Source organism: Montipora capricornis, chromosome 6 (genome assembly GCF_036669925.1).
Source record: "Montipora capricornis isolate CH-2021 chromosome 6, ASM3666992v2, whole genome shotgun sequence".
NCBI classification, from domain to species: domain Eukaryota; kingdom Metazoa; phylum Cnidaria; class Anthozoa; order Scleractinia; family Acroporidae; genus Montipora; species Montipora capricornis.
Genome location: NC_090888.1, coordinates 67,367,396 through 67,379,860, shown reverse-complemented (window position 1 = coordinate 67,379,860; position 12,465 = coordinate 67,367,396). Strand labels below are relative to the sequence as shown.

At 39.5% G+C, this 12,465-nt stretch overlaps 1 protein-coding gene across 13 annotated transcripts in view; it reads right to left on the bottom strand.

The window, feature by feature from the left end:
• Window positions 1-67: 67 nt before the first annotated feature.
• Window positions 68-12,465, bottom strand: part of LOC138052974 (uncharacterized) — a 27,077-nt gene continuing 14,679 nt past the window's right edge. For 10 of the 13 annotated variants that reach the window (XM_068899609.1, XM_068899602.1, XM_068899603.1 and 7 more), the window contains 8 exons: window positions 8,846-9,365; window positions 7,144-7,318; window positions 6,558-6,652; window positions 6,039-6,192; window positions 5,717-5,780; window positions 3,986-4,251; window positions 2,380-2,539; window positions 68-954 (listed from right to left, as the gene is read on the bottom strand). In XM_068899609.1, the coding sequence (XP_068755710.1) occupies window positions 713-954; window positions 2,380-2,539; window positions 3,986-4,251; window positions 5,717-5,780; window positions 6,039-6,192; window positions 6,558-6,652; window positions 7,144-7,318; window positions 8,846-9,333 (1,644 nt within the window). In that variant the 5' untranslated portion in view covers window positions 9,334-9,365 and the 3' untranslated portion in view covers window positions 68-712. Of the gene's footprint in view, window positions 955-2,379; window positions 2,540-3,985; window positions 4,252-5,716; window positions 5,781-6,038; window positions 6,193-6,557; window positions 6,653-7,143; window positions 7,319-8,845; window positions 9,366-10,725; window positions 10,753-10,968; window positions 11,026-12,401 lie in introns of those variants that run through there. The other 3 variants (XM_068899600.1, XM_068899611.1, XM_068899612.1) reach the window with 3 other exon arrangements.

Below are 12,465 nucleotides of genomic sequence, written 5' to 3'. Positions count from 1 at the left end.
CTGATCAAATCAGTGAGAAACTTCAAGGAACACATTCGTTGATGTCCGTATTTTATCAGCCAAACCGTTTTCTTTATGTACAACTGATTTCTACTGGCTTTTATTACTCAGGTTTTCTACAAAAAGCTTGTAATGAGTCTTAAATTGAAGTTCAACCTTCGTCGTTGTCGTCCTTCCTCCACAAATGGCCCCACTTAATTACGGCCCCTTCTTGAAATTTTTTGTCAGCGTTAACGACATTTTTGCTCCGGCTGAGCTCGCTTACTAGGGCCCCGCCCACACGTATCCGAATATTTTTTAATCCGTGCATTCTGAATAACTTAATATAAAAAGCCATTTAAGGCCCATTTTAAAGGTCGCATTTCACAAGTCATGTGCCGAATCTAATGCAAATGACAAAAATCTATTGTTTCCGCACATTTGCATTAGATTCGGCACATGTGAAATGCGACGTTTGAAACGGCCTTAAGGGCAAATAAATGAGAACAAAAAGTGGCAAAAAAGACTTCAAACAGCGTTTTCTACTTGTAAAATAGAAACAAAGAACAATAGTAATTAAAACCTCAGTAATCTTGCGAAAAAAGTTGGAAAACATGTCTTGGTTCGTTTGGGATGATAGTCAATTTACTTATGTATACCAGAGTGCTCGCAGTGCATATCAAACGACTACTTTATGAAGTACTTGTGTCATGGTGACGAAAACTTCAAATTGTCACACAGAAACCATGTCTGCGTTACCACTCTCCGCAGTGCAACGCTTTGAAGCTCCGTCAGCGGCTGATTCTTTGTCACGCAATTTCTTCAATCCTTCTATCCAGCGGTCGTGAAACATTTGATATTCTGCTATCATGTCATCGAGTTTGTCGCGACTGCTGTTGTCGCAAGGATGAAGTTTAACTTCGTCATCGTTTATTGAGTACGTCCCTGTCGGAGCAAACTGCATTCGCTGGTTTCCTGAAAGAGAGAAGCGAAATCATTATAATTCTGCAATCTCCGTTCACCTCTCCATTTAGTACTATGCTGCGACTTATTCACAAGTAAGATGAATCAGACTTCAGGAATGAAGATCGAAGGCAGCGCAATTGCTAATAAAGCGGGATACGTTTTAAATTAGCAATTTCCGGCGGGTCTAAAGCAAGGGTCACTTTTCACTGGTCACTCATTGCAAGTCACTGTTTGAAAGTAACCCCAAACCCCAGGCCTAAATATACCAACTTCAGGCCTAGAGTTAGCCAAATTGGGGGTTTTGGGTTATTGACCTGGGGCCGGTTCCTGAGAGGTGTAATAACTCTATTTCAGGGATAAATGTGCCTTATTCCATGAATACCTACATTTCCGGAATAAGTTCTGTTCTGTTAGAATAGCAGATTTATCCCTGTAATAACTGTTATACTTGGTATAATTTATTCCTCCTTCCAGGAACCGGCCCCTGTGTTTTAGACCAGACCGGCAATTTTTAAAAAGACAGTGAATATTGCTGCGAGAATAGAATCAGTTACTTTAACGTGATGGAAGTGTCGTTTATAAGGAATCTATAGGAATCAACAAATTACCAATCGTCAAATTTTCCAATAATAAGAAAAGGTCTGTTACGCAAGCGGAAGATGGAAACTGATGTAACAGTAAGGTAATACGAAATAAGAAACGAAACATACGTGAAAACCGCTGGGAATGTGTACTGTGAGCTCGTCTACTGAAATCCTGAAATCTACATTTGTCCTGGCCCCAGTTGTTTGAAGAGTGGATAGTGCTATGCACTGGATAACTCAATTGGTTTTAGTAGTGTTTATCCGTTGGATGGTGATTTTTCTGGGCCCGGTTGTTCGAAAGCCGATTAACGCTAATCCCAGATTAAAAAATAACCAAGGAGTTTATTTCTCTACTCCCAAATGTTGTACAACGCTGATATTTGGCAAACTTTTACATTAGACGAAGTCAAGCTTGAAAACCAAAAAATAACCAAAAGAAGCTTTCACCCAAAAGTTAAAAAAGCAAACCAAAGTTTACGCTAATCCTGGATTAAGTTAATCGGCTTTCGAACAACTGGGGCCTGGTGTTTAAGGCTCAGGGATCTCAAATGTCAAGAATAGTAAGCTCCTCACCGGTGCTCGTTGTCGTAGCATGAAGCAAGTGGGAGAATTATTATTCAACTACTAATCGGAAGGTCGTAGGTTGGACTTCTGCAAAGGAGCACTCGGATTTTTCCGAGTATCCCCGAGTCCTAGCTCCTACGGGTCTCCTATAGCTCAGTGATAGAGCATTCCAATTACCAATGGGAAGGTCGTAGGTTCTACTCCTGCAAAGGAGCACGGATTTCTTTCGATTATCCCCGAGTCACGATCTATCGATAAACAAATCACTTCATTGAGAACAACTTACGTAATTTAGGGCGTCGGCAAAAAAATTCCCACAAAATGCCAATTGAAAAGAATGCCACGGCCACGCCCAGACCAACATACATAACCACTTTAAAAATCCCTTCTTGATAAAATAGCTCTTCTGCTGCCTTTAACTGTTGATTTTCATCGTCGGTTGGGTTCTGAAAATAACACGGAAATAAATTTTGCAGTATGTATTTGGGGTGTTTGCGGATTTTTTGATTGTCAGAGCGGAAACGACTATCTCACTACACGATTTTGAACTCTGGTCCACAGTATTAGAGCGGTTTTCGATTGAGTGTGATTGATTTCAAAACATCGCGTTGCATTCTCAGCCAATCAGTGAAAGCAAACAAGGCGTGAGTCACATGACTTGCTCGCTCTTGCTTTTCCGCGTATTCCCTCGCCTTTGCGCAGGCTTCATGTATGATTGGCTAACTGCGGTGTCAGCACGTTTTGTGATTAGATGAAGCAGGAAGCCATGAGTAGGAGCCTCCCAATGCATCATATCCTTGAGTCAACCTTTGCCCGTATCTTTCTATTTTTAGAACTAACCCTTCAGCACGAGACTGACATTTACATTAATCTACATCAATTCGCACAATTTGCATATTGCTTTTGCTACTTTCGTCTTCGTTAGACAATGACTTTATTCTGATTGGCTATTTTAAACAGCGCGTGCAGTGCCGAACAACTCGTGGCGTTCTTAAAATAGAAAGATACGGGCAAAGGTTGACTCATAGGGCTTGTATGGGGGAGGCAAACTCCGACTGATGGGCTCCTGGCTAAAGTGATAACTTAATATTACGTTTAACAACACTGAATTACTGGTTTAAATCATTGTCAATAGACCTAATCGGCTAACTCAATGCTGTACCCAATTCAAATCTCCCAGGATTAAGATTCTTTGTGTATTGTATTTCCATGATGTAGCATTCATATTTAAACGATATGGAAATAACTGGAACAAACGTTTTATTCCTAAAGGGTTTGAATTGGGTACAACATTGAGTAAGCCGATTAGGTCTGTATATGGAGATGGTTATGAAACTCGACGAGTTTCTTTGTTTTATATTTTGTTCGCTGTCTTTGCACTCACCATGCACAAACCAACCTTTTTCTAAAAAGCAGCCAATCAAAAGTTTCGATTAATTTATTCAAAACTCAGTTGTGAACCGACGACAAAACATTGTATATGATCATGTCAAGTTCACATGAAGCCCGATGTAACCGTTTTCGATTTTGAAGTTTCCAGAGGTTCAAAACCAGTCCACCTCTACAAAAGAAATTGTTTCCTTGGAGAAGAATTGCCGCGCTTTCTTTGCTAAGGGCAAAAACATCAGAACATGGCCGCCCAAATGACATGTTAAAGGAGAGAATGGTATATTCACAATAAACAAAAAGAACGTTTTCTAGAATACATGATCTTAGGAATTGAAGGTGATCAAGTTGAACAAGTATTTAGACAGTGTCGTTCTGGTTCAAACCTTATCTTGATATAATTAACAAAAAAACCTGTACCTGAAAGACATGTTCTGAGAAAGAAAATATAACTGTGATTGATTTGCTCAAGCAATTCTAAGAAATCGTAACAGGTTCAACCTTACCTTGAGAGGGACAAGGTTTGAGGCTATGATTTCAAACACCTCTTGGGGATGGTTGCGCAGGAACTTTCGAAGACACTTTTCAAGCTTTGAGGAATTCTTTGCCAACACCACTCCGTAGGTGATTCGTTGATCGACGTATCTTTCGATCCTGATTGGTGCTTCTTGAATGAGGTTAAGAGAATGGGTTAAAACGTAGTTATCAACCAATGCTCCATCGATTTCGTGCTTCAGGAGAGCTTGCGTCATTTTCATCACGTGAGGAAAAACTGATAAAGAAATCCAAAGGAACTTTGAGATATTTAGTTGAAGTACTCAAGGTTGGAGTGATTGACAGCCACCTTTGCGCAGTCAGGCGGTAATCAATAACACGCAGGGTTTGTAACGCAACCGTCTTCAATGTGGACTAATGATCGAAGACAGGTACTGGCGATAAGATCACGTGGTATAAATATATCAGCGGGAAGGACTTAAATAAATATTATAGCATTAAAAGTTTAGAAATCCTAATAGAAAGCTTTGTTGTTGGTTACAATGGAAACAGAAAGAATACTTATCTCTTGTTGTATTCTGTTCTTTTAAAGGTTATTTAAAATGCTACATTTTCCTGTTGAAGCGGAACCAAAAATAGTTGTAACAGAATGCCAAGTCTCAGAGAAATAAACGCGAAAGGGTTTTTGGCATTCAATGTTTTTTCAGATCATTTGTTCATCAACTAACGAGAGCCAGGATGGGGTTACAACAGACAACAAGCAGCCATCCTCGGAAGTTTGCATGCAAGAGTGTTCAAGTCGCCAAGGATTAGTCGCGTACATCAACATGACCGAAGTTATGTCACTATGTGAAAACAGTCCATTGGCCCTCAAGCAGATCGCCTGGGACCTACACTCGATTATTGAGCACTATTTTCTTGTGTAACAGCCGGCACTGATCACTCCCTTAATGGAAACAATCCAGCCACAGATCGATGAAGCTTCCGTTGATGTACAAATGTAAAGATCGGGGAGCAGGGATAGCGCAGTGGTTAGACCACTCGCTCCGGCATCGATTCCCGGCTTCGGTGCCATATATAGGCTGAGTTTGTTTGTTCTCAACTCTGCTCGGAGAGGTTTTTCCCCAGGTACTCCGTTTTTCCCTTCTCCTCAAAAACCAACATTGAGGCCCCATTAGGGGAGGGGGGGCCTTAGTGTCCCGTATCCCATTAATTTTTGGCCTAAATTTCCCATATCCCGTTAACGTTGAGCCCTGTGGTTTGTATGCCTATAATGCCAGTCTTCTGATGACGTCATTGTGTCCCTCAGGAAGGGGGGTTTTCTCGAAATCGAAACGTTGTCTGGAGAGACCGATATTGGTACATATTGCGAAAAATTTGTGATTATCTTATTTACTTTTTGCGCCTTCTATTTTAAAACAATATCCAGGAATCTCTTCTTTTAAATACCCTGTATCTGGTTTATATTTCCCCCAAACATCCCGTATCCCTATATTTTTTAACGTAAATATCCCCTATCCCGATAACCCCTAATAGGGCCTCAACATTTGATTTGTGTTCTCCCCAGGTAGTAGAGCACACCTGCTCGGCTAAATAACGTTGAGAAGTAAATAAAGCTATTATGATTATGATTATGATTACGATTATGATTATTATTATTATACTTTATCTCTGTGATGACTGAAACTCATATTGTCACATTTCTTTGGCACTAGTCAGTTTTAAATCACCCCAGTGATTACCTTTCATGTCCGCGTTCATAGTGACCCCAAGCTTGAACTCTTCGCTTCCGTTGACAGCCCCAATCTACGATGAAAGAAGTACCGAGGAAATTAAACCACGAGGCAATACCGCATCTAACATGAAAAACTCACGAGGTCTCAAGGGCGTTAAACAGTAGAATGCAAAATGGTCCTCATTGGTGAGGAGAATACGACCGTTTTACAGTGCATTTAAGAAACTTACAAGTGACGTCTCCGTGACCACGGTTTGCCAAACCGTCTGTGGTCGTCTAAAAAGGCGTTTTTATAGCGATTTAGCACAACAACTGACTTGCGGATTTACCTTTGAGCCGTGGACTTTGAAGACCTGCACTGTACTGGCAGACAAAGAGGCGGTGACAAGGGCTGTAAATATTGAGACAATTATAACCCCAGTAATAATCCATAAGATGCAAAAGACGCGGCCCAGAGCTGACTTTGGCGATCGGTCACCATACCTGTGAGTGTCAAACATACATAACAGCAAACAGAATTAAATGCTAATGAGCAGAGTGAAATGGTCATCCAGTCAATTCAATTGGTTCATTCCACCACAATCAGCAAGTTAGTCGCTTAGGCGCAGTTCAAACGTCGATCTTTTCATGTACTTTATTGAATGAATTGGGTTCGTTGCATTAGAGTGCTTGAGACGTTCGATGTTTGAACTACGCCTTAGGGTCCTTAGAATGGCAAATGATTGTACACTTGTCCTACAGCCCATATATTCGTTAGAGTGATAACAGAAAGCCAAATAATCTACAGATTTTTAACGCGCCAATTAAGACCCTCCCTGAATATGAACCCTAAGAGAACGTTTCCATACCCCACTGTTGTCATGGTAACCAAAGCCCACCAGAAGCCTTCCCATGATCCTCGAAGAAACGGTGGTGGAAATTCTCCGGGGTTACTGGTGTGGTCCTGGCAACAGCAAAACACCATAATCATCAATTTCAATACATTTACTATACTCGGTGCAGGTTTTTATGGCCAATTTAAGGACTCAGTTATTGATCAAACCAGATGATAAACGAAAATTCGCCGTTGTGTTCTCACATAATGAAAAAGTAGTGGAAATTTGTGATTTAACGCAAGAGAGGGTGACGGGATAGAACACATTCCCATACCCTCAATCTTTCTTTAGCTTCGAGGCATGCTGTGAAAGTTATTTTGGTCTCGTGCCTACTGATGGTCGCGCAGTCAATAATCAATTACAACTAACCAGTCAGGTGTCTTTCTTAAAATAGCCATGTATCATGACCACGGGTTAAATGTCAGAAATATAGGAGTCGGAGAGGTTGCCTCTGAAAAAGTAAGCGAACAGAAATTCCCGGACTATCATTCCCAAAATCAGACGCAAATTCAACGATAAGTTAAGAGCGACCCAAGTTTCAAAGGGTAATGAAACTCACCAAGAACCAAATGATAATTCCTGACAGTGAAGCTGTAACTAAAATGAAAACCAGCATTGGCCAGGCATTGGCTACCGTTGAGATCAGAATGTGAGTCCTGGTTTTGTCTTGTTGTTCATTGTGAACCAAAAGGATGACTCGAGGTGCAGTCACTACGCCAATGAATGCCCGGTCCCTTGGGAATGAAGAGAAAAGTCAACGATTTGAAAATTTGTTTTCTTTGCCTTTTATGACGCAATTAATAGCGGGGTAACAGAGCTTTTCTTGCGTAACAATAATAACAATAATAATAATAATAATAATAATATTATTATTATTATTATTATTATTATTATTATTATAATTATTAATAATTATTATATTATTATAATAATAATAATAATATTATTATTATTATTATTATTATTATTATTATTATTATTATTATTATGGTACTTACTTAAGTACCAAGTGCATTTAGAGCTGCGGCATACATTGGGGACCCTGTCCTCTAATCACTAATCAACTCAATTCATATCAAATTATCGGTTGGTTTTTGACGAGATGGAAAAACCGGTGTACCCGGTCGAAAAATCCCTCTCGGAGCAGAACAGAGACCAACAAAATCGACCCACAACCACAACCCAAGTCTGGGATTGGAACCCATAACTGCGCCAACGTACATTGCTTCACATTGCTCCTCTCTGTTGTTAGTCAAGTAAACAAACGCACAGAAAGCTGTTCCAGCGGAAGTAATGCTGATGTTATCGATCTTATGGCCAAGTTTAATTTGTCTCACGCAAAATGGAGCTTTCTTCCTGGATATAACGTTTTGCATTTGCGTTCCTTAGATGGGAGCACTTCTTTTACACAAGGTTTATGAATTTGCTGGCTAAGGCAACTGGGGGAACTTTTACGGCATTTTTTTTATGGGGTCGAAGATGATCGTAAAAGTAAGATTACAGATGTGCTTTCCACTTAAAAACCAATCTCATTTCCAGTGTCATCGTTCCCTTGACCAAGGGTCGGGAAAGAAGACTCTTGTCAAATCCAAAAAGACCATATATGATTGCCTGTCGGAAAACGGTTTCATTTCCTACCATTTAACCGGATGTTAGTTTTCGCGGGAAAAATGACAAATTGTTTGCAGAGTTTTATGCTCCAGAAGCTATTCTAAGCTTTCTTTCGAAAAAGTTTAGCTTTCCCTAACCTCTCGAGAGCGTAGTCCAATGCGTCATGGAAGTGCTTTACTTTAGAGGAATACACCATATTTCTAAAAGATTGACTTTCCATGCATAGGCAGAAGACCGTTCACGCACGCGTAGTTATTCAACCGGAAACAGAGTTTTCTGGTTCCGGTTTTGGATTATTCCAGAGCGACCCGCTTTCGTTCTGCTGGGCAACGGCAACGGCCCGCTATCTCGTTCCCAGTGCGTCGGACGCTCTGGTAACAAGATTGCTTAAAAACTTAAAATGAACGTAAGGACATTTACAGAGACTACTCGTGCGTGATGTTCTCCCTTTGGTTTGGTTTAGGGATTCGGGTTTGCGTCAGTTCGGTTTAAAGGGCAAATGCAAACGCCTTCTCTCTCTCTCTTTCATCTACACCCGAAACAATTGTGTAAACACTTGTTCTTGTTTTTTTGCTTGCGTCTGCGCGTGTTTGCGTTTTAGAGTTAACAGAACTTTAGTACTTCGTTTTCAAGTTTTTAATTTGTCTTACCTAAATGAGTTGGCAGATGAATCATATCCATAAAGTGGAAACGTAAGATCAAAGGTGTCGTCTTCAATATGATTCTCAGCATTCCGCACAGACTTCAGCAATTTACCAAACAGAACTTTAGTATCTTTGTGGCAACAGCTTGACAAAGCAGCCTTTAGAATCCCAGAGAACATTCCATCTACGGTGAAACCACGGATTCCTTTATTTCTACTTTGATAAAGGATAGTGTAAGGCGAGTAGGTATGCCAAGCAATTGAGACCGCCAGTCCTTTTTCGCAGCGATAATCCAAAGAAAAATTCTTCGCCAAGTCTGTGTAGTACTGCATCTTTGGAGATTTACTTTTGGGGCCCTCCAGTTCGAGAGCATTGAAGGGTATATGAAATGCCGTATCCGAGTGGTTTCTTTTCGACCAGTAAGGAAGAAATATGGCGTTGGTTTGCGGAGAAAACTCCAAGAGAGAAAAAGCGAATAAGAGAAGGGGTAGCATAATCTTTGTCAAATCTACCTCGCTGAGGGAATCTAAAAAGAAAATAAAGGTGACATTAACACTGTCATTTTGCATATTTCACTGTGTTAAGAAGGATTCTATGAGCTTTTAGTTTTTGCATCTTTTTATTCCCTCCGAAGCTTTTTGACGCTATGAAGGTTTGAACCCTTGACCGGCGAGTTCCATAAGCTATTTTTCGCGGAACGTTTGTTCAATTAGGGGCAGGCTGACGAAAGCAAAAAAAGTGGGTTTTGAAGGTGTTGGGGGAAAATGACTTGCATAGGGTTTTTTGATCTTGTTAAATTAACCTAACAGTTTGTCTTTGATGATTGGCTAAATGTGTCTTTGGTTGTCAGTGACCTCAAATTCATCCCGGGTTGCTTTCTTAGAAACCACTACTGAAGCAACTGGTTGTGCCCTTGCGGTTGAAATTTCCACCGCTGGGTCGTTTAATTGAAATTTCACTTTCTTTATATCCCCGCAAGCTTCAAGCCTTGAAAGCCACAGGAATAAACATTGTTCTTTCTTTCCTCTTTATTTGAAGCTTTGTCAAATTCCAGTGCATTTTAAAGGGGCTTTGTCACACAAAATGATGCATGTAATTTCATGACACCCAAACTTCCCAAAACTTTAGTTAGAATAAAACATAATTGCAACAACCAATTGAAACTGTTGAACAACATAAAAGAAACACATCAAAAGGAAAGAGAAGCATGGATGGAGACAAATGGACAAGATTGAAAGTAACGCACTGCATTTGGGTAATCTTGAAAAAAGTCTGCCCGACATTTTTCAGGTTTATGGCAAATCGCCTAGATGAAGCTCGTTGTTGGTCAGAATCATCTTGTTTGTGATGTAACGATACTTTTATGAGTCAAGGAATTCCACATTACCATTTTCGAGTTTTTAACTCGAGATAACTAAAGATTTCTCCTAAACACCGTAAAATAACGTAAAGTAACCTCTTTAATCTCACTATAATCTACCTTTATTGCTTTGGAAAGAAGGTCTGTGCATGCGTCTTAACTCATTACAGTACACCGTTCCAGAAAGGTTGGCATAAAAACTACCAGGACAACATTTTTTTTGGAGTACGTTGGATTTTTCAATATTCAGACGTGTCCATAAGGCTTCTACTTTCCGAGCTTTCTCCTTTAGAGCGAAAGAACATTGAAAGCCTTGGAATAGAGATCAGAATTTTGCTTTATCGAGCGTGGGCTGTAGAAAACAGCTGCTTAATGAAGAACTTTTAAGAGATGCATTCCTTGATCACAAAACTTGAAGATGCAACAGGAACTTAAATACTCCTTTCTTTCAGAAATGTCACATCATCAGATGTTCAGTGATATAAACGAATCGCAAAGAAGCCCCAATTAATTTTTTTTGCCTTACCTGCTGGATGTACCAACAGACGACAGCATAAAGAGCAATTTCCCTAGCTAATAAGATGGAAACTTTCGGCTTGAAATTATATATATATTTTTAAGTACAAAATGATATGGATCACATTTGGATTAAGAGCACAGCTGATGCAAACCGGTCAGAAAGCCTATCACGAAATACTAGATTTTTAGAAGTTATGTAGCTAAAAGGAAATAAGATAAGAAAAAATTGTAAAGACAGAACTGGACATACCTTGGTAGGCCCAAGAAGAAAGCAGATAGCAGATTCCAACTGAATTTCTCTGATAACCTTCGTTAAAGATGAAATCTGATTATTTCATTCGTCCACTATTGCTTTTATTCTTATCAAACCGCCGCAAAAACAGATAATACAGATCCTTCCCCCGGTTTAGGCAGTACCACTGTTAAAAATACATAATCTAAATGTACAATTATAATTTTGGTAAAAGAATCCCAACTAGTCATACCGACCACTTTTCTAATTAAAGACGGACATTAAAAACTCAAAATCCATTTTTAAAAAATGTCTTTTTAATCCATTATTCTTCCAAATTGTAATTAGATTTGGGCCTGGTAGGCAAAAAGCGTTTCTAGGAAAGTCCTAAGACTAAATTAATTATAAATAATAGCGACTGGCTTTTAGCCTATACATTAAAAAATGGAAGGATCGAGGTATTAGCAATTGAATCTGATAACAGGATCCAAGATTTTGCCAACGTTTTTTTTAGGCGAAAAACCGATGTCGGATTTATTTCGAGCTCCCAGACACCATTATCAAGGGATATTTTGCCGATTGGAGGAAATTTTTTTTGTCGGCTCCTTTTTACGCAGTGCGATAGCAATCAAGATTGAGAAGTACCTCTCTTCCAATACTGAACCACGAGACTATAAATTTATTTATTCATTTCTCATTTTACTTTGCTTTTAGTCATTAATTAGTCAATTTTCAAAATCGGAGCTGAGAGTAAAGTTTGTTGCAATCATTTAGGGTGGTTTAACAAAACCTGACACATTACATTATTGTTATTCAAAGATGATTGACAAGACTGCTATTACCAATTATGCTCGGTACATTGCTGTCCTCCAAATTACCTTTAACCTCGAATGATTTCGGATTCGGAAGACGGAGAAAAAGTGGTCATTTTTGACAAAAAGTTGAGAGACTTGAGTACACGCAATCAATGAGATCTATTGATGCACGTCTCGTCTACGTCTTGCGGGCTCCTGGAATGAATGGAGCTTTTGTTTCCTTGCTGGTCGATATTTAAATAAGAATAGGAATGATCTTAAACAGGATTATTGCCTGTAATGAATGCTCTGAGTAACAAAACCTTTCTAGTCTTAATAAGGAATTATTTAAACTCAAAAACGTTTAGTAATCATTTGATGATAACTGTTCACGAAGAAGGCAGAATACTGAAAATAACTACGAAACATATGACGCAACCACGTGTGCGTTGCATAGATAAAAGAAGGCATGCTTTTGAGGAAGGGATTCGGTGCTTATTTAATGTCCTCAGAAGAGAAAAAACTCCTTCGCGAGAATCATCATCCTGCAAGCCGCAGCTGTGTGTCGACTCTTAACAAAAAAAACCTGACCATTACCGAACCACTTCCAAGCTGCAGTGAGTTAAGATTTAAGTCATTGTTAAGTTTTAAACAAACCTGATGAATCGATAGAACATGTACACAAGCACTGGAATCGTGTACAATATCCAACTCACGCCGC